Genomic DNA, 24547 nt, shown 5'->3' with positions numbered 1-24547 from the left:
TATGACAACCAGAACAGGTAATCAACTGGCTGGATAGGTTAAATACTTCGAAACGGAAAAGTGTTGTAGCTGGGGGAGAGACATAAGCTTGCTATAATGCTCTTGGTTGGAATCCACAAAAGAAAATAGGTCCTGGTGCTCCAAGAGCAACATCCCAAAGGACGGTAATGATGGAATGCCAGTTAGATGTTAATTTGTTAACTGAAAATTTGTACAAGCTAGGCCAGTAATAAAGTCAGATTGAAAGCCTTTTATAGCAACCTAGGCTTCAAGTCTGAGTATGGTTCCAGTAACTAAGTAAGTAATCAACTAAACATTAACTTGCCTTCAACTAGTTACTGAACGACCCCCAAGTGTTCTAGAATTTATACAGTTTTAAATTATTCAAATATAAAAGGGCCGTTAGCATATTTCAGGGAATGAGGCTGTTGATAGATACAGCGTAGCATTTGGATATAGACAATTGACAAAGGGCAGCCAGAATTAGAGCCAGTTTAAGACGTCAACTCAGAGAGGCCATAGATCACAGATGAGTAAGTTGACAAATACACATCAACATAAAGCAATAAATCACAAAACACCTTCCAAAAGCTCATCTCAATCCACTCAAAGATCAACCTGCGCTTCACTGCTAATCCTTTATCTGATAACTTCCCTTACTCATTTATCTCATGCCGAAATCGTACGTAGATAGTTTAGATAGATAGACAAAAAAAGTAAGAATCGTCTATGTATGGCAATATTCTAAAGTTCTGCTTTATATATATTTTTTTGGCTCATTGCATGGATGGAAACAATTGATTTGGTCATGAAGCTAACATTCATTCTCCTACTTTTGGTATAATGCTTTCATAAATGTGAACATTGAGTACAAAACACCAAAAAAAATCCACAAACCGTAAACTTTAAATGAAAATTTCTTTCGACACAGCACATTTTGTAGCACATCATACTGATGTATGATGCTGTCTTCCTCTTTCCTTTTCATTGTTGTTGTTGTGTTATTGCACGTAAGGATAAAAAAATTGTACATACATATTAAGTAAAGTAAAGAACTTAATGATAATCGATAGAACCGCTCTTTCTCTCACTCACTCACTCACTCTACCAACTCAATAAAAAAATGCCAATTTCTCTATTGCGATGTAATTTTTCCTTTATTTTTTTTCACTTATATATTATTTTTAAGAAGAATAAAAGAAATAAAGGAGGGAAAATTGAAGGGAAAACGATTTTCATTTATTCCCTCCTTTTTTTTACTCTCTTAAAAACGATGAGTGAATGCTCCATAAATCACAAAAAATCGATAAGAGACGAAATTTCACACAGTGCGTACGTGAGCTTTTCAGTTGATTATCAGACTTTTGTTATATTTCCTTCTTTTTTTTTATATAAAGTAGTAAATTTGTTCTATATAAACAATATTTTTTTTGTTGCCTACTATTGTTGCTGCTGCTTGCCTTATCCATCATTTAGATTATGGTGAGAATGATTATTAGTCAATTTTTCTAGCTACTGTTATACTCAACGAGCCACGAATTATTCGCATCATGTCTATTATTTCTTGTGTACTGTAGGAATCGACAATTTCATCATTAATCTGTAAGGAAATCAGAAAAAAAAATATAAAATAAATAAGCAGATTTACAGCTTTAAGCATTTAAAGTATTACCATCAGAACCCGATCGCCGACCCTCAATCGTCCATCTTTCTCAGCTAATGTATCTTTGCAAATCTCCTTAATTACTGTAATTGACTTGCCTCCCTCATCACAACCATCATTAGGAATCAACTGTTGACTTTCAAGACGAATTCCCAAACGACAGCTCCATCGACGATTCATTTCGATTGTAATAATCTGTTGGGAAAGGGAAAAAAATGGGGGAAATTGAAGTTGAAACAATTTAATGAGAAAAAAAGGGAAAAATAAGAGTAAAAAGCTGCGAATAGCTGTAGGAATTATAAGGAGCATTCAGTGATCTTTGTTAGTGCTGGCTTTATAATTTAATTTTTCTAACGGATTTTGAAGATTTGAATTTTTAAAACCATACAATTGTTTTACAAGGTTCAAAATTTGAACTGGATTTGATATTTAAGCATCGAAAACCATATAAATGTTAATAAAATGCTATTGTAAGGTTCCTGATGAATTCTCAAAAGCATTTGAAACCTTACAAATTACAAAACACATTTATAGGGTTCTAAAATTACAATTACATTGATTTGAAATTGAGATAAGATCATGTAAAAGTAAAGAAACCATTCAAATGTATTAATACATTTGTACGGTTTTCAAATTTAATTTTGAATTAAAATCATTAAATCTAACTTTTGATTCCAAAATCATATAAATTGCTATAAACCATTAATTAAATTAACTTCCCCAACAAACAAAATTTCTAGAAATTCCTACTTTAAGTCAAAATCAATTCTAATCTAAATCTTATTAAGTCTTCTTTTTCATAAAGAAACAGAAAAAAAGCGGAAAAGAAAAATTCAATTTGTACATGTTATTGCCAAAATGTCAGTTCATTCAACAAATTAGACAATTCGCCAAAATGGATTTATGAGAATGAATAAAACAAACATATATCCACAACGCGAGTCCGTTCATCTAAATGAAGGTCGATAATAATTGATTAAATTTTCGAATCTCTCTTGTCTTATTCGCACAGCAACAAAAAATACAGCATAAAAATAAAGGAATTATTCTTACCCTGTTTATATTACTATCGATACCCATTTCATCAAGATGTATATCCTTTTGAGCATTTCGTATTGATACACGCAATGTATTTGTAGCTATGGGCATATCTTCACGTTGCGATGATATTATTGAACATTTGTCATCGTCATTGTCATCATTTGCTTCATATTGTTGCTGTTGTTGAGACATTGTGACACCTTTCCATTTTAGTAAATTCATTTCAGCATTTATGTCATCTGGATGTGCCTTATGATTTATTTGAACTTGCGCTGATTGATATAACGGTTGATTTTTGTTAAATTTTGTAACGTATAAGCATGTATCAGTGTCATTAAGTGGTGATTTACGCAAATCATTTTCAGTCTTGCAGGCAAGGAGTAATGTCTCGCATGGTAAGCTCGTAAACGACATTGCATGTCCATCAATGGTATCATCATCATCGTTATTATCCATACGATATGTTGTGGTTGGTGCATCCAGTACAGAATCTAAATTATTTAATTCATATGCATTTGTTGTTGCAATTGAAAATTTATATAAAGGCTTACGTGATGCAAGCGGCGTGGAACCAGAATCACCGGTATGTCCACATCTCTTTATATTAAGTGATTCGGGACGTTTAATTTTGCTGATATCCGATGATGAACATTCATTATCATGCTCTAAACTCTCCAATTCATCACTGTCATAGAATCCATCATTTGTCTCATCGTCGTCTGCCGGCAACTCGTGAGGATCATAATATTTTACACGCTGCTGTGAAATGATTGTTAATGTGTCAGCAGATGAATCCGAAAATGGTGTATGTGTACCACTACTTGTACCGCCACCAGTCGCACAAGCATTATCGGATGATGATATAGTATAAGTTTGATTTATATTTGTCGATATGTTTGATGATGAATCACACAAATTATCTGTGTCATATGCCATCGCTCCACATTTAGAATTATTATTATTATTTTTCCTAAGACGTCTTGGCGATGACATCGTATTGGTTGATGATTGAAATGATGAAGAATTTTCCGAATTTCCATCTGACGATGATTGAGTATTTTTCTTTGTTGCCAAATCAGATATAAGCGATATTGCTTCCGGACGTAATTTTGAACGTTTCATTGTTCCATTGCTATCATGATGTGCTTTATAATTTGAATCTGTCGGTGATGTTGCATCTTTTCCATCATAAAATCGATATAATCGAAGTTTAACAGTATCTGGTGACTGTCGCAAAAATATCACAGCTTGCTCGTGTGTCATGTTACTTATTGGAATATCATTCACTGCTACAATCTTATCACCTGCTTGTATACGTCCATCGGATGTTGCTGGCTCACGAACTAATGCTCTCACAAAATGTCCTTCTATGGATTCATCCTCTTTTTGTAATGTAAAACCTAACGATCCCTGCTGCTTAACGAGCATTATTTCGAATTCCTATATATAGAGAAATGGACATAAAAGGATAGAATGAGTATGGCTTCATAGTTTCGGTTGCATGTGTGTCTTATATGCTGAGATAAATCTTAAGATTAAAAATAAATCCAAGGATTAAAATTAAAGCTCATTCGACTTGACCAGTCAGCAATTCTAGTCAAGCAGCTTCCACGTCCAATACAGACTTTTCTATTCTTTCATTAACTCGAGCTCCTCCATTCACAGACAGAAAGAGGCGTTAATAAAAAGTATCGCATATAAATGACATTAACAAGCAGAAAAGGATCGCAAATCCATAAAAAAAATTGTCATCGTAATCATCACACACTTCCAAAGGTGATTCTGATGATGATAGGACTTAAATGCTTACCCCTGGTGATAACTCAAACTGATTCGTGTACTGTTGATGCTTTATGTTAAAAGATGAACGTAGAGGAGGAACTGGCACTTCAAGATTTGTTGTTGATAATTTACGAAAATTTTCATCATGCGGTCTACATACTAGTAAATTCACAACATTTCCCATCGTTCGCAGCACTTCAAGTGCCTCCTAAATAAACAGACATGAAGAAAAAAGGAAGATAAAAAATTAGAAAAATAAAGAATTTTTTGAGATAAAAAGTTATGGAATGAACAATCTTTTATGCACATATTTTTTTATACAAATTTTGTTGAAAAAAAAAAAGAAAATTTTAATTGTTTTTGATATAATATAACATGAGACTGTTTGCGGTGTATGAAATTTCAAGTGAACATGAAATGGAATGCTTTACACTTTAGATGAGTTTTTAAATACACGTTGCAGCATTTGTCAGCTTGCGATGTGCTTGATTTTTGTAAAAGAAGGAATTTTTAAAAATTCATGATTTAAGCGCATTTGAAATGATTTTGAAGGATTTTTGAAATTTTCAATATTAACGGTTTTGTAAAATTTGAAAAATAACGGCTTTTAAAAATTTGAATGTTTCGCGTCTTTTCAAAAAATTTGCATCTTTTCCAACAATTCAATTTTCGACCGTTAAATATTTTTTGGTAGCTAAACAAAGAAGCAAAAATTCAAATTTTTGAAAACCGTTGATTTTCAAAATTTAAAAAGTCGTTAATTTTCAACAAAAGCAATTAACTAATTAAGCACAAAAACGATAGAGCATAAAAGCATAAAGCTCTTGTCAGTGTCGTTTTGAACATAAATTGATCAAACGAGTTTCATTTTACGTAATGGCTGTTAAGTTTAGCAACAAAGTGAAGCTTTTTAATGAGTCTTTGTCATACGAACTCTATTTTGACTCGATTGCACGTACTATGTGCAGCACAATTGCTAAAAGCTTTTTTATTACACTTTACATGATGCTTGAATTTGACTTTTAAAATAGTATTTTTTCACATTTTCCGAGAAGCTTTTAGTGAGAATTTTCATATTCACAAATAAAAAAAAAAGTATCAAGAACAAAATTGAAATTTTCGTCATCTTCCTAAATCCAAACAACATGCTACCATCATCCTAGATAATTTAATAAAAATACAAATTTACAGGAAAAACGAATGAATAAATTTCACAAGAAAAAAAAGCTGCGTTAAACAGGAATAAAAAATTTAAAATTTTTATAAATTTTTTATATACCGCAGCGACATGTGTGTCGTCAACAACAAAAGGAAGCAAGGCACTCTTCCTCGTTTTAAGCATAATATATGGATACGGATATGAGTTCTTGTTTTCACATCTCATCCTTTTTTATTTGAAAAGAGAAAATTTACAAAAAAAAAAAATCCGTCTAATCGGAAAAAGGAAACCTTTTCACTATAAGTTCAATTTATTCATGACACAAAAAAAAAGCAGTTCATGTTCACATACATAAAAAAGTAAATCTCAATAAATGCAAGCACACACATCATAAAAATGAATGAAAAAAAAAAAAAAAGCTCGCAATTGTAAAACTTTACGATTTATCAAATAATATAACGAAAAGATGTGCCTGCGGAAATTTAATTCATATATTCACTGATATTTACGATCATACGAGAGCTTATGAAAATGAATGAAATGGAATATTAAGGAAAAGTTTAAAAAAATTGCTTTATATGGACTTTGTGCTTTTGTACAAGACGACAAAAAATAAAAAATTTTGTCCATATAAATCAAAATTGTTTATACACATATAGCTAGCATAGATGTGTTTACATGTGATTCAGTAAGTGCGTTTAATTTGTTGAGAAAAAAAAAATAAAGCGATTTTCAATTTGATTTTTCATTTTGAAATTTAACGGTTGAAAAAAATTCAAATTAAGTCAAAACTTTGAAAAATAAAAATGCTTCTGAAAATTTTTCAAGCTTTTGATAAAGGAACCAGCTGTTCTAAAGGATGCTTGAAAAGACTAGCACTGACTTAGCACATAAATTAAAATCAATCTAAAAAAAAGCTCTTAAAAAGCTTTGAAGATGACTGTTAAATATAACGGTTTTTAAAGATTTGAATTTTCTAAGCATTTTGAACCATGAATCTGAACTATTCTTAGGATTTTTGATAAGTAATTTCAAATTTTGAATAACCGTTCATTTACTGATTTAGCACACAATTTATAAAATCAATCCAAAATTTTATCAGTCAGAATAAAAAATTTGCTTCAATTCAATAAAATTACGACCAACAGACTGTAACAGACAACAACCTAGTTACATCAGCTTGCATCGTCCATGTAAAACGCGCTAAAAATTATTACTATGTAAGGATATGGAAGAAGTAAAAGTTTTACTTACATTATTTGTCAGTCCAGTTAATATAATACCATTAGCTTCGAGTAGAACATCACCTAAGATAAAGTAAAAGCAATAATATAAAAAACTTTGTTTTTTTAAGCTTGAACAAGCACACAGCACAATGGGGAGTAAATGAACGAATGCAGAGTTATTATTTTCAACATCCATTGCTGCATCATATCAATTTTTACCTTGTTGAAGTTGTCCAGTCATCCACTGCAATAAAAAAAAGCATGTAAAGAGTGGATTATGAAGGTGGAAATTACTTGGAAAAAAATGAACATTGTAACTTACAGCAGCTTGATGTGGGAATAATCGTTTAATTCGTATAAGTCCGGGATATGGATCGGATGAGTCGATTCCTCCTGACACAGACAGTCCGAGTCCACCCAATCCTTTCACTATCTCTACATTAAATGTGCAGTCTGAAATAAAGTTATGAATTGAACATGTACAATAGTTTATTAAAAATTAAAAGAATCAATAACTGTATTGGATGTACGGTAGAGGAAGAAAGAACATATTTTGCGGATATTTTCTTAAAGCTGAACGGTTCACTATGCCAAATATTTATATTCTATTCTAATTTGATATTAGCATTCATAATGCTAATAGGAAAAGCTTCCGCACGAGAATCGAGGCTTAATATTTCAGCAAACATGACATTTATATAATTACATAATTTTGCGGCATTTACTTGTTAATTCTTACGGAAACCTTTATAAATTCTGAGTCATAAAGAAAATTTTCATTCAGAAAAACCAACCTTGTGTCAAAAATTGACAGTTGATTGACGTATTACTTTAGATTTGAATTATTTGTTAGTTTAATGTAACTGAGGTGATTTAATGTTTTTTTGCATCTTACTGAGATGACAGAATATTGAAGGATTTTTGAATTTTTTATGACCGTTAAAAACTGAGATGACTTAAATTTTCAAGAATTTTTGAATTTTGACCGTTAAAAACTGAGATGACTAAATTTTCAAGAATTTTTGAATTTTTTTTACCGTTTAATTTTGAATTTCTTTTAGCAATTCAAATTTGAAGTCAATTTAACCGTTAAAATTTGCACAATTCTATTCATGAAAATGTGAAAAGCTGAATTGAAATCAATTTGAATTTTTATTAACCGTTAAATTCTCAATTCCAAATATTGCTTCAATTAAACTTTAATGCTCAATTTACAACTTTTTTATCTGCTTTAATAAAATTTTATCTCATAATTTTATATATTAACGCTAATTTTTTTAAAGTCAGCACCACATCAACCCATTTTATTTACAAAATAATAAAATTTCACACCTACAGTAATTAACCTAAAATTCCAACGCACTTAAGAGTTCGTTGTGGTACTTAAATGTATTTTATGCTGTACATTTTACTATTCTCAAAGTACCTGTTAAACTTTTTTTTTTTATGTTGAATCATTCAAAACAACGCTTTGAGAGAGTCAAAATATTTCCAGAAAATTTTATAACTCGGTTTATGAATAAATCCCTAAAGAGTTTTAAACATTTTCTCGGCACTTCATATTAGAACCGTGTGAAGGCAGTAAAAAATAGATTTTTAAGGAAGAAAGCGGAAGATAAAGTTATCATTTTCAATCTTAGGAGGGTCATTCTGTTATGACGTCCTGGGTACACTCAAAATGAGGTTTTTGGAAGTTTTGAAAAATTAACGGTCGAAAAGAAATTCAAAAATTAACATTCAACGGTTCAAGAATAATTTAAAATTTCAAAATTGAAAAATTCAAAAAATTATCGTAGAAAACTTCAAAAATATAACGGTCATTTGAAATTCAAAAATTAACGAAAAATTCAAAAATTAATGATCATAAAATTCAAAAATTAGCAGAATTTAAAAAACTATAATAAAATTCAAAAATTAACGGCCAAAAATTCAAAAAAATAACGGTCATAAAAAATTCAAATTTCAAGAACATCTCAATAAGACATGAGAACTGAATTGAAATTCAATCCTTAATCGACGTCATTTATAAAGGATTTTACAAATCAATGAGAAAATTTTCCCACTTTTCTTTTTTGTTTTTTTCCTTAAACGAGAAATAAAATATCTAAAATATAAACTGGAGCAAGAAGAAAGGCAGGCAAAAGAGGAGAAAAGTTGAAAAGATTAGGCAGGAATAAAATATTCACCACCATATTCGTTTTTCATGATTTTTCTTTCTTTTCTTTCTGTACACATTATATCTTTAAAAGCATGAAGTGTAATCCCTTTGAATAAAAAGAAAAAAAGAAAAAAAAAAATCCTGAGATATATAAAAAGTGATGTGTGTAACATAAAGCATAATGATGATTCTCTTAAAATATTCAAAAGCTCTCGTTTTTTTAGTCTTCATTCCGACATTATGTTTAAAGAAAATAATATTTCTTCTCTTAATGATCCTGTACGTGGTTCGTTATGTTTGAATTATAAAGAAAGAAAAAATTGTAATTTAGCATGTACATTTTATGGCATTTACGAGGTTTTCACACTTATGGAGCAACTAATTTCACTGTTGACAAAAAGTTCCTTCAGGCAACTTTTCAGTTGTTCATCAATTACGTCCATTAGAATTAATTTTTAATCGTTTTTGCATCTTTCTGAGATGACAGAATTTTTAGATTTTGAATTTTTGATGACCGTTATTTTTTTGAATTTTTGACGACCGTTATTTCGATCCATTAAAATTGATTTTTAGTCGTTTCTGCATCTTTCCGAGATGACAAAATTTTGAGATTTTGAATTTTCGATGATCGCTATTTTTTGAATTTTTGAAGACCGTTATCTTTTGAATTCTCAAAATTCGTTAATTTTCAATTCTCAAAATCCCTTAATATCTTTGCCCTTGGCCACATTTTACAAAAATTCAAAATTTGAACTGATTCAAATTTATTTTGACCGTTTTTTAGGAAACAAAATTCTAATATTTTGAACGTTGATTAATGCGGAGAGGGACATAAAAAGAATTAGAAGAAAATTCACATTTAAAACATCTGTATGTCTTCTTCATGACACATCATAGCCATACGACCCGCACATAGCATCCGAAAAAGGTTGAAAAGTTCTCATTTGTTTTCTTATTCATAAAGATTTAAGGTTGTTCCTTTAGCCCAGATTTTGTGTAATATTGTCTGATTTAAAGACTTTTTACATTTTGTTTACGACTCTTTAAAACTTTAAACGACTTGATTCTTGGAAAAAAATTCATCATGGCAATATAAGCCCTCATATTCTTTGATTTTAATGATGGATGTGGATGATGTGTGTTTAGTCTTGAACTTTATGTAGTCAGAAATTGAACAGATTTTGTGTTGATTTTGCTGAAAAAAATGATAAATGATTTAAAACGTTCAAATTATCATTTACAATTCAATTTTAACAATTCCTGACTACATTTACATGATAAAACTACAAACTAAACTCTTCCATCCTGCAACTTAACTAAATTTATAAATTAGCATTCAAAACTATCACTTTACATACACAACATCATAACCACATCCGCTTCTCATAAACCTGACAAAATTTCATAACAAGGATTCAAGTTTAATTGAAAAAGCATACAGAATAACAACCTCAAATCCAGACCTTACAGAACTGACAAATGAATTGCTTTCACAAACAAGCATATAAATTAAAAATTTACAGCAATGATTTTTTTTTTCCTGGTCAGTGAATAAATTGCTTTTTTTTTCGTAACCCCCACCTTAATTCACATAATCCTGACAACATTAAGCTTTAAACGTGAGGAATTCCTAGAAATTTTATTGTATTCATTTAGCATGATATAAAGGAAGTCGAGTAAATAAAAATGATATTTATGCAAAAATTCCTCGGATTCCTTTTAATGTTCATTTGTGTACTAGATCCACCCTTGCAGTTAGTCTTAATATCGTTACGTATGATAAATGTTTGTGTGTATATGTTCAACACATTTATAGCTTAATGGAATGAAAGTCATGCAAGCTTAAACGGAAATTCGTTATCATACTTTAAATGTCCTCCGAGGATTTAAAAAAAAAAGGGATGTATAGTCACATATAATGAGATTGAAATTTATTCCTCGTTGACATTATGATAGTAATAATAATAATAATCAGAAGCGACAACCCGTTTACTGTCGTGTTACTTTGGGGCAGACGAATGCGCATTTATGCAGCATAAGGCATTAAGCATAGACTATTAAGATTGAATTTAAGGATGGGACAATCTTATGAAAATTAAAGCTCAAATTGAATTTTAATCTAATGAATAACGGTCAAATAGAATTTGAATTTTAAAAGTAACGGTTAAATGGATTTGAATTTTTAGAAAAAAAACGGTCAACTCAAATTCAAATTTGAGATTTTAAAACTGCTACATTAAATTTGAATTTTAAGAAAAATCGGTTAAAATAATTACAAATTTGAAAAATAACGGTCAAATTAAATTTGAATTTTTAAAAACAACGGTTAAAAAATTTGAAAATTTAAAAAATAACGACCATTTACTTGAGCTCTAAAGCTCCTTTTTAAATGCTACACAAACAAAGACAAATTGCAGACAATTAACATGTAGCTGTTGGTAAACAGCACCAGAAAAGCTGTATGAAGAATAGGATAATTTAACTACAAACAATTCATTCTCATTGTACTGTAGCTAATGTTGATGATAATAATGACAATTGCCATTTTCCTCAAATAAATCTTTTCATTTTATTGTTTTTATTCCTCTGAGCTTTTTTATTTATTTTTTTTTTTATTTCTTATTTCTTTTCATTTTGAATCGAAATCGCAGTTTAAGTACTTTTAATTTCATTTTCTTGTAAATTTATTATCTTAAAAGCTACTAACAAATTTTTTTATAGCTTTATGAAAAATCTATTTTTTTTGAATGGAAAATTTAGCATGAGAATGGCAGAAATATGAAATGAGGCACGCTGAGAAATGGAAAACTTTTAAAATTACTTTCCAAAGTTTATTTTTTTTTAGAAAAAACATGCAGAAAAAAAGTTTAAGTTGTTGATTACACGAAGTATGGAGCAATGTAGAGGAAGGGCAAGTTATGGGTTTCATGCATGAATTTGTGGAATGAATGGAACGAATTCATTTGAACTAATAAAGTTCAATAGAGTTTTAGGATTGTATAGGATCTTTTTTTTATGGAATTTGAGGAAGCTTTTAACTTTTTTTGTTTGTTTTTTTATTTGTTTTAATAAATTTTTATTGCTCGAAATAGAAATTTACTAGTCTGAATCACAATGAGCTTTTTGTGTTTTTTGAGGTTAGGTGTTTTTAAATAGTAATTTTTGAATTTAGAAAAGCCGTTACAAAAATTTGAAAAATTCCTGTACAAATTGCATTCTGTACATTGATTGCCTAGCACTATCTAGCATTCTTAGTTAATAATCATAATTTCTCTTAAATCGAGCGTCAACGTTTCTAGATTTTTAGAAGCGTAGCAGACAGAAGAATGCCTGGATTGGATATATTAAAAAGGATGATAGAAACCTTAATATTCTGAACTGACAGAAGGTTTCGTAGGATAGAGCTGTCTCTAGACATTCCCTACGTGCGCCCTAACCAAGGAAGTAAGTAAATAATAATCATAGCATTTTTATCCTTAACAATAATTCTTAAATCTATATTATGTATATATAAGCTCAAGTATACAGCACATAACCTTCATTGTCAATGATTCTCAAAATTGACAATAACATTTTAACCTCAAAATCATTGCCACATTCCATTCCATCAAAACTTCATTACCAAATGCACCACAGCCTGTTCATGCCTTGTTCAATTTCAAAATTGATCAAAGACAAGCGAAATAAAATTTGTCAATTTCTTAACATCATGACAGTATGTCATTCAAAAAAAATACTCAAGTTAATCTTGACTCAGCACAAAAAATTCTGACAATTTCGCATGAAAATAAATAAATTTCAAACACGAAATATTACTAAAAATGCGTCATTCACAACAAATATGTGATCATGTATTTTTATGAAGAAAAAGACACTCAGCATGTCGCACACATATATTATATAAACAAGCTATCTCTTGAATAAAAGATATTTTATATATACATTTTTTACGTAAAGTACAGCCAGAGTTGCAAAAGAGGCACCTGGGACAGACAAAATCCATACAATGTCTCGATAATTTGTATGGTTTTTCTTACAAATCCATGCAAATTTTCAATAATTTGTACGGTTTTAGACTGTCACAAGTGCCTTTTGCAGAATGGCACCTGTGACTGGCAAAAACCATACAAGTACTTGATCATTTGTATGGTTTTGTAAGAAAAAACAAGCAAATGTTAGAGAATTTGTAAGGTTTTTGCCTGTCACAGTTGCTTATTTTGCAACTCTGCTGTACAGCTATGAAGTAGGGTAACAAACTAAAATTTGAATGGATGCTTAAATCATAGAGCTAAAAGAAATTATGGTTGCACTATAGTGCACAAGATGAGATACGATGAAAGATGAAGAAGATGAAAAAAAATTAGGACATAAAACTTTCTCGCAGACAACGAAAAAGAAGGAAGGAAATTTTTTCCCATGCTTTTGTCTGCCACACATTTCTCAAATAAAAATAAGGAAACTGGTATAGAAAAAAATAGTTGAAAAGAAGAAATTCTTTTTTTTTTTGACTGTTCCACTCTCTTCATTCATTCACTCTATATCTTTGCTCTGTAATTTGTTGTCATACGTACCGAAAGGAAAAGTCTCATTTAACAGAAGCAAAAGAATTTTTTTTTCTATTTCCTCAAAAAAAGACTTAAAGACTGAGATGAATTATGGTCTGTGATAGTCGATGAAAGCGCATATAACCCGTATTTTATGTTAGCTCCTTTTGGAATAAATTATAAAATTTAAAAGGTAACTGTCAAAAATAATTTGAAAAAATAACGGTCGAAAAAAATTCAAAATACGTCGTTAAAGATGCAAAAAATAGTTTTTACCATTCATATTTCAAAAAAAGTCGTTAAAGATGCAAAAACCAGTAGTTCGGCCCTTATATTTCAAAAATTATTTGAAAATAACGATCGAAAAAATTCTAAAATTTGAAAAGGAACCGTTGAAGATGCAAAAACAGTTGAACGCCTCTCGATTTTCAATAATTCAAAATAACCCTTAAAGATGCAAAAAATAGTCACAAACCCCTCAAAATTTTAAAAAATATCCGTTATAAATCAAACAGAATCACAATCATTATCTAACTTCCTTCCAAAAATTAAGTACAGCCATTCATCTAGCTAAAAGGCGCCAATTCTTACACTACTGCTGTTTCGCAATTAGTAAGCATGCCATATCTTAGTTTGTTAGGTGATGATAAAGAAGGAAATTATGAAATAAAAAAATACAAAAAAAATGGAACAAGCACTTTTGGTAGAATTGTACAATAGACGACAGAAAATGTTAAGAAGTCATTCATATCAGCTCAAGATGTGGCATTGTTGACATACATATTTAAGGAGAAAATATTTTGCATCTCTACAAAATTCTTATCTGTATACATATTAAGATGTCAAGAACAGTGTGCGTTTGATATGATGATTGAGGATAATTGCAAGGAATTCAAATTAATCTAAATTACTATTATCTAAGCATACATATCGTTTACATGTTCACCTTCACATTCTCTATGTGCTATTGTGAATGTAAATTCAAAAATTCCTTTTATTTTTCCATCCTTTCCAATATTATACAGTATAGAAAGTTATTTCAGCAACCTGGCGCCATAGTCATATTATTTGTAGGTAAACAACGGAAAGTTCTTTTTTGTGCATGTAACCCTCATATCTATAAATATTATTTTTTTTAACAAAAGCATATGTAGTTGAACTTTTCATCCCTTTTGACTTTATTTCGCCCCTTACTAGTTTTAAAACTTGATTCTTATCAGTAGAAAAATATGTTATGAAATTTTTCTTTTTGGAATGTTTTTGGATTATAGGATAGTAAGTAAGGAGGATTCTTGAACATGAAGGCATAAACTTCTATAACGCTGTTCACAGTCAACAATATAATTTTTGAAAATTAACGGTTAAGAAATATTTAAAAAATAACGGTCAAATTTTTTTTGAAAATTAATCAAGTTTGAAAGCTTTTTTTTGCTGAATTCAGCAATAAAAGCTCTAATTCAAAATCCAAGAAGACAGTTAAAAAGCTTCATTTTTTGCTGAATTCAGCAATGAAAGCTCTAAATCAAGGATAGTCCTAGCAAGACAGCTTAAAAGCTTATTTCGCTGAATTCAGCACTTTAAGCTCTACAATCAATTATCCTAGTAAGACAGACAGATGAAATGCTAACAAATCCATCCTTAAATACTAATCACGCTAAAAAAAAGTTTGACTTCTGTACACCTTGACATGTTTCACTGTTGCTACGAAAGCAAAAAAAACGGAAGTAATTGAATTTTCAAGTGAACGAGAATATGTCATGAATGTTGAATAAATTGAGATACTTCAAGTTCATGGCTTATTCTAGGAAAAAGCAGCGCTCGATATAACGTGATAAGTATCCACAAATTATGTTTTCTTTCTTATCTACAACCAACAGCAAAACAGCACTTACCTTCTGTTATAAAGTCATAGCTTTGTTGAATAGATTGTTGTTGAAATTTCTGCTGATAGTCCATATCAAATAATTGATTCGAATTATGCAGCATTGCCTGAGGTAATGAATTAACAACCATTGTATTATATTGATCGGTAATTTGCGGTAGTGGCGGTAGAACTTCATCCTCAGGCGATCTCTCACTTCCATAACCTTGATCATAACATTGATCATTTACTTGTTGTAATGGTGGTGGATTTTGTGTAACAATTCGATTTATTGGATCAAATTTAACACGATGCCCGTGTGCTGAAATGATGATAAAAATGAAATAAAATTATTAAATTATTCTCATAATGTTTATATTTCAATTATTTAAGCTATCATAAGCACAGAGATGAAAAGTTAAACGAAGGGAAGAAACGAGAAAAAGAGAATTAATTTATCATTCTATGATGAACATGATAATAACAACATTGTTAACAAGTAGTCTAATATATATAAAGAAAAATGGATAAAAAAGCTCATAAAAGCATGTAGAATAATTTAAATATCATAAAAATACATGTATTGCATGCAATTTTTATATATATTTTATATTTTATGAAAAACAGACTTTTATTAGATAGGAAAAATGGAGGAAACATGAGAAGAAAATATGATTTAATGTTTAACGCAAAAATCAATAAAGAAAAAACTCTTTAAAGTACATAAATTTTCAGAAAATACAATAACAGTGAAAGAAGTTTGCAGAATACATAAAATATAAATAAAACCCGAAATGAATGCATGAGTATTGTGTTCCTCATGCATGAATATGAATTCAAAAAATGAAACAACAAAAAAATGAAGTAATTGTGTATAGAAGCTTTTGAGAATATAAAAGCTCACAACGCTAAGGATTTATGGCATTTGAATGTAAAGTTTTTCAGTCTAAATAACACGAGTTTTGGATTGGGAAATGTTAAAAATTTGTTTTTTAATTAAAAGATATGTTAAAGTTCAAAACTGAGCAAATGTGGCTTAGTTGCTCAAATTTAAGTTATAAACTGAGCAAATACGGATGAGTTGCTCAAATTTAGGTTCAAAATTGTTCAAGTTTAAATTTAAAACTGAGCAAGTTTGACAGAATTGCTGAAATTCAAGTTCAAAACTGAGCAATTAACACCGAGTTGCTCAATTATAAGTTCAAAACTGAGCAATTGTGACTGAGTTGTTCAATTTTAAGTTCAAAGTTGTTCAAATTTATTAAATAGTTCAAAATTAAATGCAAAACTGAGCAAATAAGGCAGAGTTGCTCAATTTTAAGTCAGAAGCTCAGCAAAAGTTGTTGCGTTGCTTAAATTCCAGTTCAAAGTTGCTCAATTTTAAGTTCAAAACTGAGCAAAGTGACAAAATCCAAATCTGCGAAATTGCTCAATTTTAATTAAAAAATTCAAAAATGAACAAAAAAATTGCTCAATTGTTCAATTTAAATCCCAAAAATTTAATGAAAATTTCCTTTAATTTACCTTTAAATCCGTTTTAAAACAAATTTAATCAAATAAGTAAACACACAATTTTTCTGCATTTTCCATATAAAATATTGACAAAAAAGCCCTTTTTAAATTCAATTTTTAAACCATTTCAATCCCATTATACAATCAATGTCTTTTTAGCCTTAAAAATTTCATCAAAAACAGTAAAATATAAAACATCATTTTATCCAACAATATTGATCGTTCCTCAATCCATAAACATCTCTCGCACCGTGTGAATACATAAAAAAAAAAAAGTTTATGTGAGGTCTTGTTCCACCCCACATTTTCACTTTTATATGAAAATGAAAAATTAAAATGCAAAACGAATATTAAATAGATAGGAATCAAGGATGGTAATTTCATACACAACAACATATATGTGTTCCTACATCGATACACATCTCAATATATATCTATAAAAAATAACATAAATAGCTAAAAAAAGAGAAAAATTATGTGAAAAAAGCTCTTTTCAGCCACAAAAAAAAAAATGTATTTAAAGTAATCAGGAAATGTCTCGTTTTTAGACACAAGAAATACATAAAAATGCTATATCAATTTTCTAAATCAAATTCAATTTTTCCTTTTTCTTTGTTGCTAAATATATATATATATATTTTTAATCTTATACTTGTTAAGTGCGCGCTTATTTGAATAATAAAAATATACGGATTTTCCTCATTGAATGAATGGAACAGCTGAATAAGTGAGATAGGATTTCCATGATAGCATATTTTATTATAGATTCAACATAAAAGGACGTTGAAAAGAAGCACAAAGTGAGGCTTAATATATTATATTTGTGTGGCGCTTCTAACTGATTACTGTTTATTTTCCAAATTATTTCCTGTCTCGTATGTATTCCTATGTGTAGACATAAATAAAAAATTTTTTATATGTAAAGGCTTTAGGAACTTGCTTGAGGAGCTTCTTTCCCTCTTTAGATAAAATTTTCATTTTTTTTTCCTTCGACACATTATGTTATAGGAATAGGAAGTCGTTGGGCGTATTATGTCTATTTGGGTTTCTATTGCTTTGTTTAGAATTCTTATGTTAGGAACTTAAGTTCTGCGTACGTTTGCGTAGTTTTAAAAGATCTTTTAGAAAGCTCTGCGTAAGGCTGCGTAAGTGTCAAAAGAGCTTTTAGAAAGCTTTTGGTTCCAAATACCGTTATATTTTAAATAATTTTCAATCGTTATTTTTGAAATACTTTTCGACCGTTTGTATTCAAATTTTTCACGTCCGATAATTTTCAAATATTTCATGACCGTTATTTTTCAAATATTTCTCAACCGTTAGTTTTTAAATAAATTCTAGACCGTTACTTTTCAAATATCATTTAACCGTTAGTTTTTTACATAATTTCTCTTAGAAAACTTGCAGCTTTTCTGCCTCTAGCAGGCAATGAGGAGAGTTTACTCTGATTAATTATACTAGTTGAGCATGCTGACAAGCGTGCTTTCAGCAAAAACACGGCATTTGCCTGCTATCCTGCCTTAAAAATGCGCTTTCCACCACCCCACTCAACTACGCCTATACTAGTTATCCTCGTGTGAGGGTAGCGGAAACAAGTATTTTACTGCTTAAAGATCTCTCCTCATTCATCATTCATTCATTCAGATTTTGTTATTTTTTTTTGTGTGTGGTTTTCGTTCGAAATTTTCCTCAACATAAATTTGGCAATAAAAAAAGAGAGGGACATAAAAAATGTATAAATTTGCTAAATAACAATTTAATTTAAAGCGAAAAATAACAGCAGTAAAAAAAATGGTGATTAATGCATGCACATATAAATTGTGGATGCCTTGCAAATGTCTCGCGAGCTTTTTTGTGTGTATTTTAATCAATCAATCAATCAATCACCTTGATGCGGTATCCTGAACGAATTGGTTTCATGATTTCGTATAAAATTTTCCCTAACATATGTATTAGCAACGCGAAATGAAAGATTTTGTTGTTTTAGATGAACAAAATGTTGTTCGGCTTGATAGCGGTGCTGTTGCTGATAAATTTCATCAAATTTCCTAATTGCTGATAATTGTGCATTATCATAACTTGGTGGCTGATTTGATGGATATTGATATACTACAATGATGTTAGTAGAAAGAAAAAAAAGATAGAAATGTCCACAACATTAAGTTATTCCGTCATGTTAGAATTTTGTAATGTAATGTAATCTCGAGATAGATCCAACAAATAGAGAGAGAATGAAAACCAGTAAGATGTTATTATACACACACAAAATGATATCACAAAAGCCTATAGTATATCCAATGTATATTTAGATAGAACAAAAGAAAGCAATTTGCTAATACTTACTGCTACTATTCGTATCATCACTGCCCTCATAATCAATGTCTGTATCGAGATGATTAGGCAAACTTCCATGTATAATTTTCTTCTTATCCTTGTCCTTCTCTTTATCCCTGCTTTTTCCTTGATTTAATTTCTTTGGTTTTGTTATTGTGGTCACATTTGAATTTGCTGCTATAATTTGTCCAATTCCGTCAAAGTTCTGTTCTCCGGTATTATTGTTACTAAATGGCTTTTTGTCGAAATCTTGTGCTGATATATTGCTGTTCTTTCGTTTTGATTTTGAGTATTTTGTTGAGCAGCAGATGCCATTAGTTATAGATGATGACTTGTTATCGATATTGTCTGTAAAATATTACCTCATTATTAAATTTTGTTATCTTACGTATATGTATTAAATAGAAAATTGGAAATGGCTTCAATTCAATTCAATTAGATCTCTCAAATTGCCTTTAAGCTACTTAACTTTTTCATTTCGAAAAGATATAAATTTTATGTTACAAAACGACCTAGAAACAGTGTTGGAAGAGTGTCAAATTGGTTTGTTCTGGATTTGGCAATCATAAACATCCAGAATGGATTAAAAGTATCTAATTTTTTCTGGATCTTAGAAGATACAGTAAACATGAAAATTATGACAGTTTTCTACTTTCAATCAGCAGACATAACACTTTGCCAACACTGCATCTGCAAAATAGTTCATACTAACTTTGTGATTGTGTTCTGCGACCTGATAATCCTTTTCCCGAGCTCACATTTGATCCCATAATTTTTTCAGTGCGTGTTGATGTGCTAATTTTGTCATTAATACAATGATCATCAGATGCTGGCTCTAATATGTTCCTTTTATCATTCTGCTCACTCGATTCATTTGATTTTTTATCCTCAGAATTTCGATCACGTTCACGACGACAATTTCTAATTTCCTTTGTTTGTTGTAATGATTTTAAATTGTTATGTTGCTGCAATGATGCCAATCGTTTGACTAACAAAAGGAATACCTGAGGGTGAAATAAAAAGAAACAATATTAGATATACAGAATGGGTAAATTGTAATAAAATTAAATAATTTCACAAATTTCTTTTGTTTATTTATCAAAGATCCAGTAAGGTTTCTTTAATTAATTTATAATTCAGTTATAAACGAATTACATGCTTGAGAGGAGGAAACCTTCTATAGTTTTCAACAATTACAAGACTATTTTATGAAGCAGAATAATTAAATTACCTAAAATTCAAAAACACACGCACAAGAACTGAGCAACTTGTGAAAAACTGACAAATTTATTTTGAATTTCAGCAAATAGATGCAAAAACTGACGCGAAATTTTAAAAATAATAATTCAGTTATAAATGACAAACTATTTTCCTGCGAAACAAAGCGAAAAATAATAAAAATTAAATTTTATCTACAATCTTATCAGCACGATATGAAAAAAAGTCTCTCTTTTTTCGCTTTTTGTTTTCTACACGCGATTATCTATCTATTCACAACCACCAACAAATCGCGATAAATCATCATTAGTACTGCATTCATCACTAATTTCACGTTCAATTTATCAGTTAGTAAAACCCAGTCATGATAAATGCAGTTAAATATGTTAGTGACTCATGAATGAACTCATATTATAGACGTAATAAAAAAAAGTGAAGAGCATCATCTATATCATCAAATCACACTCGAGAAAATCAAATAATATGATGAAAATTTATGATTGCCATTAGCAAAAAATGAGAAAAAGTATTTCTTTTTGGCTTTAAAAAGAGATCTGTGTCTGGATGTGATGCAGGGATGGAGTTGAGGGGATTGAGGCAGTTTCAAGGCAGCTTAGGATTTTGTGTATTCATGGTAAGTCAGGTTTTGGAGGTTATGAACTGGTTGCTGGATTATATAATATGGATTCTTTAGGTAGACATCTATTCCTTTAGGGTTTGTGCTAATATATAGCTGATTGGTGCTCTAAGTGCCTTCAATATACACGAGCAACAAGTCACATACTCGAACAACACAGTGTGTGAAAGAGGTCATGGACTGATCGCTATGTTGTATAATAGGGATTCCATAGGTAGACCCAGTTACATGGAGTTTGTGCTAAAATACAGCACAGAGTATGGTGCTCTAAGAACCTAAGATCTACTCGAGCAACAAGCTACAAACTCGAACTGCAGAGAGTGTTCCCTAAGCAACCGTTACATCGTCTTATCAACGGTAAGACGCGAGGTTGCCCTGACTTTACCGTGACTGACTGATTTGACTAATTCAACCCATGTGGCACGCCATCTTGTGTCGCTCGGAGTGGAGGAGAACCCCAAACCTCATACAGACCCACCCACCTGACCCCCGACTACATGCCTGATGCAACAAATAGATGAACAAATAGAAGCACTTGAAAAATGGGTTGAATGTACAGAGAAGTGAAATCAAAAAAATACATAAATTACTGAATCCATAAATTCCACTCGATATCCTCTCATGTGCCTCAATATAATAATGAGAAAAAAAAATTATTTCCTTCATTCCTTCTCATGTATTTCTTATTTCAACAGAAATAAAAAAATTTATATCTTATGTATGTACCGTTGGAAATATATAACATACATAATTCAATCAAAAATTGCTACAAAATTGAAATTTGAGTATATGTATGCCTGTACATGTAAAGTTTGTCTTGAAAATTGATGGAAAAGCTGCTGGGTCATAAATTTCATGGCATGAAAGTTGGAAGAAGTACGGAAAGCCAATAAATTTTTTGATAATATGTTATAAAGGAATGATAATGGAGGGGATGAATATGAGTATTGATATCTCATGCCATTAGGTTTGGGAATGTTCGCCTGAATCAATTGAGAGGAAATAATTTTATTATTATCTAGTATTAAATGTAATTTTATATTGCTGGCTATTATTGTTTGCCATTTTATTATTATTACTAGATAAACCTTAATAAAGGAAACATTGAAATTCTGTACGGATGATTAGATGTGTTCTATGGGAAAGTGTGGGAAATTTTGGATGCAATTTGACCTTTTAACGGTTGTTTCTGTTTTGAAATTGTCAAAAAATGAGCTTTTGGGTGAAATTCAAATTACTTTTGACCGTTAAAATTCAAATTTCGTTCTGCCGCTTTAATTTGAATTTATTTTAGCCGTTGGAATTTAAATTTGTTTAAGCCGTTAAAATTTAAAATTGTTAAAAAATCGAATTCGGAATGATTGAAATTCAAATTTTTTGAAGCCGGTAGATTTTAAATTTCTTAAAAAGGATAAAATTTAGAAATTTTTAAAATCGTTAATTTCCAAAAAATATTTTTATGGTAAATTTCTAATTTTTCTAACTCGTTAAACTTCAAATTTATTTTAGCCGTCAAAATTCATATTATATTGAAAATTTAAATTTTAGCCGTTAAATTTTAAATTTTAAAACTTCGTTGAATTTTAATGTTTTCACAACTTTTTAAAAGCTCAAAATTTCAAAAAGCCATTAAAAAGTTCAGCACATTTCACAATCATCAAAGTCGCAAATTATGTTACGAAACTGCAACAAACTAACTGCCATGATACTATAATAAATTTATAATGTCTATTACGGCGCCTGACTACAATGCAAGCTATAATGTTTGTCTGATAAGAAAATGAAATCGACATTCAAAAATTTTGTCAGAAAATAAATAAATTGAGTGAAATCCAATAACAATGCGTTAATTGCAAGGCTGTATGCAGTCTGCCATCAATTATTATCCGCCTTAATTAGCTTTAATTGTGTTGGTAATTGGCAATTTAAAAATAGTTTTCTCCTTGAAATTTTAATTAATATTCTTCCTGATTTCATGTAATTTTCTAGATTAATTATTAGGTAATCTGGATCTTTGATCTGTATCTAATCTATAGTCATTGAATTGCTGATCTGATCTTTCAAATTAAGTCTAATCTTGACCTTAACATCAATAATTATAATCGATTTAGATCCATAAAATAATCTAGCCTCAATCTCAATTAATTCTAAAGTGAAACTTACCTCATCGCTTGATGGACTTGAATTCTGCACATCTTTCAAATATTTCTGTGTCTCGAGGCTTATTTTACTTATATCCTGCACGTCAATAATACGCGGTGAGTGTGCTAATGTGCTGCTATTGTTTATCGCTGTGACGTTATCTTTAATTAGAGAAAAGTGAAAAAAAGCACATGAAAAACATAAATTTTTATACGCTAAGCCTTATCATCAATTTAATATTATATCTAACATAAAATATTTACAGTTTATTAAACTGTTTATGAGCAGCACTAATATTAAAATCTACAGACAATTACAAATTTTTTCATTCTTGTTGGATTTAACAGATTATAACTCATATTCGTCTACACACCATTTAATGGATTTAATATATACAGTATATACGGAATTAATATAAATATTATTCCATACATCAGTAACATATGTGAAAATCATAAATATATGAACTTAATTCAGCAAAAAATTAATTTTCACTTCAAATACACATGCATGCTTAATAGGTCTTCTTTATTTCATTGCTGTTGTTGTTATTGTTGTTGGCTGTATTTTGTGAAATCACATTTTAGTTCACATTGAATTAATTTTTTCTGATCATGAAAATAATAAAAATAATATTATTTAGACGCAAACAAAGCATAACGAGTATGAATATGCTCATGCATGATATCCGGTGTGCTTTTAGCTGAAACGCATTTTAGTTTTTTGGGCTGTTGACGATTTGTGACATGGGTGTCTGGTTGTTGATTGTTGTTTTTGACAATATTTGGATATTAAGAATGGAAAATGGCACAGAAAAGTTTGCGTTTCCATCAATCATAATTGCATGATCTATTTTAATAATGTTTGGATAGCGGTCTTTGGCATGTGAAAAATGAAATGCAACTGTGGTATGGTGGTAAGGGTGATGGCTGTCTATGCACAGTCTATGGTAAAGAATCGGTTGAAATCTAGTGAATTCTAGTCAAGCATAAGTGACTTCTAACTGCTCTATATTAAGTTCACTGTGAAATTTTCCAACAAAGTATGAGAAAATGCAACAATATGATGTATTGTAGGTTATGGAATAGTAGATCAAGATATCCCGGGATTGGTTCAATCTCAATCTAGAGAATTTGTCAAATTGGAGAAACGGAAGCCCTTAGAAGCTTGATCAGTTAGAAGATAATCATAAGACAGCATATCATCTAGTTGGGTTAGCCAGTTGAGCTACACTAGCTACTCCTCGGTGGTAAGTTGTTACCAAAACTCGCGG

General features: G+C 30.0%; 1 protein-coding gene across 1 annotated transcript; it reads right to left on the bottom strand.

Annotated features, from left to right (window-relative positions):
• Positions 1 to 1130: 1130 nt before the first annotated feature.
• On the bottom strand, positions 1131 to 23435 carry LOC139094151 (uncharacterized; the record flags this gene model as incomplete). The annotated part of the gene is made up of 13 exons (XM_070645097.1): positions 1131 to 1600; positions 1673 to 1858; positions 2717 to 3195; positions 3256 to 4144; positions 4515 to 4694; positions 6900 to 6952; positions 7091 to 7115; positions 7194 to 7324; positions 15466 to 15756; positions 18831 to 19052; positions 19287 to 19625; positions 19990 to 20281; positions 23296 to 23435. Coding segments are annotated over 13 exons (3332 nt in total), but the record flags the coding sequence as incomplete, so codon positions are not given.
• Between the last annotated feature and the right edge of the window lie 1112 nt (positions 23436 to 24547).

Source organism: Chironomus tepperi, unplaced genomic scaffold, assembly GCF_022539635.2.
Source record: "Chironomus tepperi strain 1889 unplaced genomic scaffold, CSIRO-AGI_Ctep_v1 contig_350, whole genome shotgun sequence".
NCBI classification, from domain to species: domain Eukaryota; kingdom Metazoa; phylum Arthropoda; class Insecta; order Diptera; family Chironomidae; genus Chironomus; species Chironomus tepperi.
Note: the sequence above shows the minus strand (reverse complement) of the source record. Positions and strands in the feature narration are given on the sequence as shown.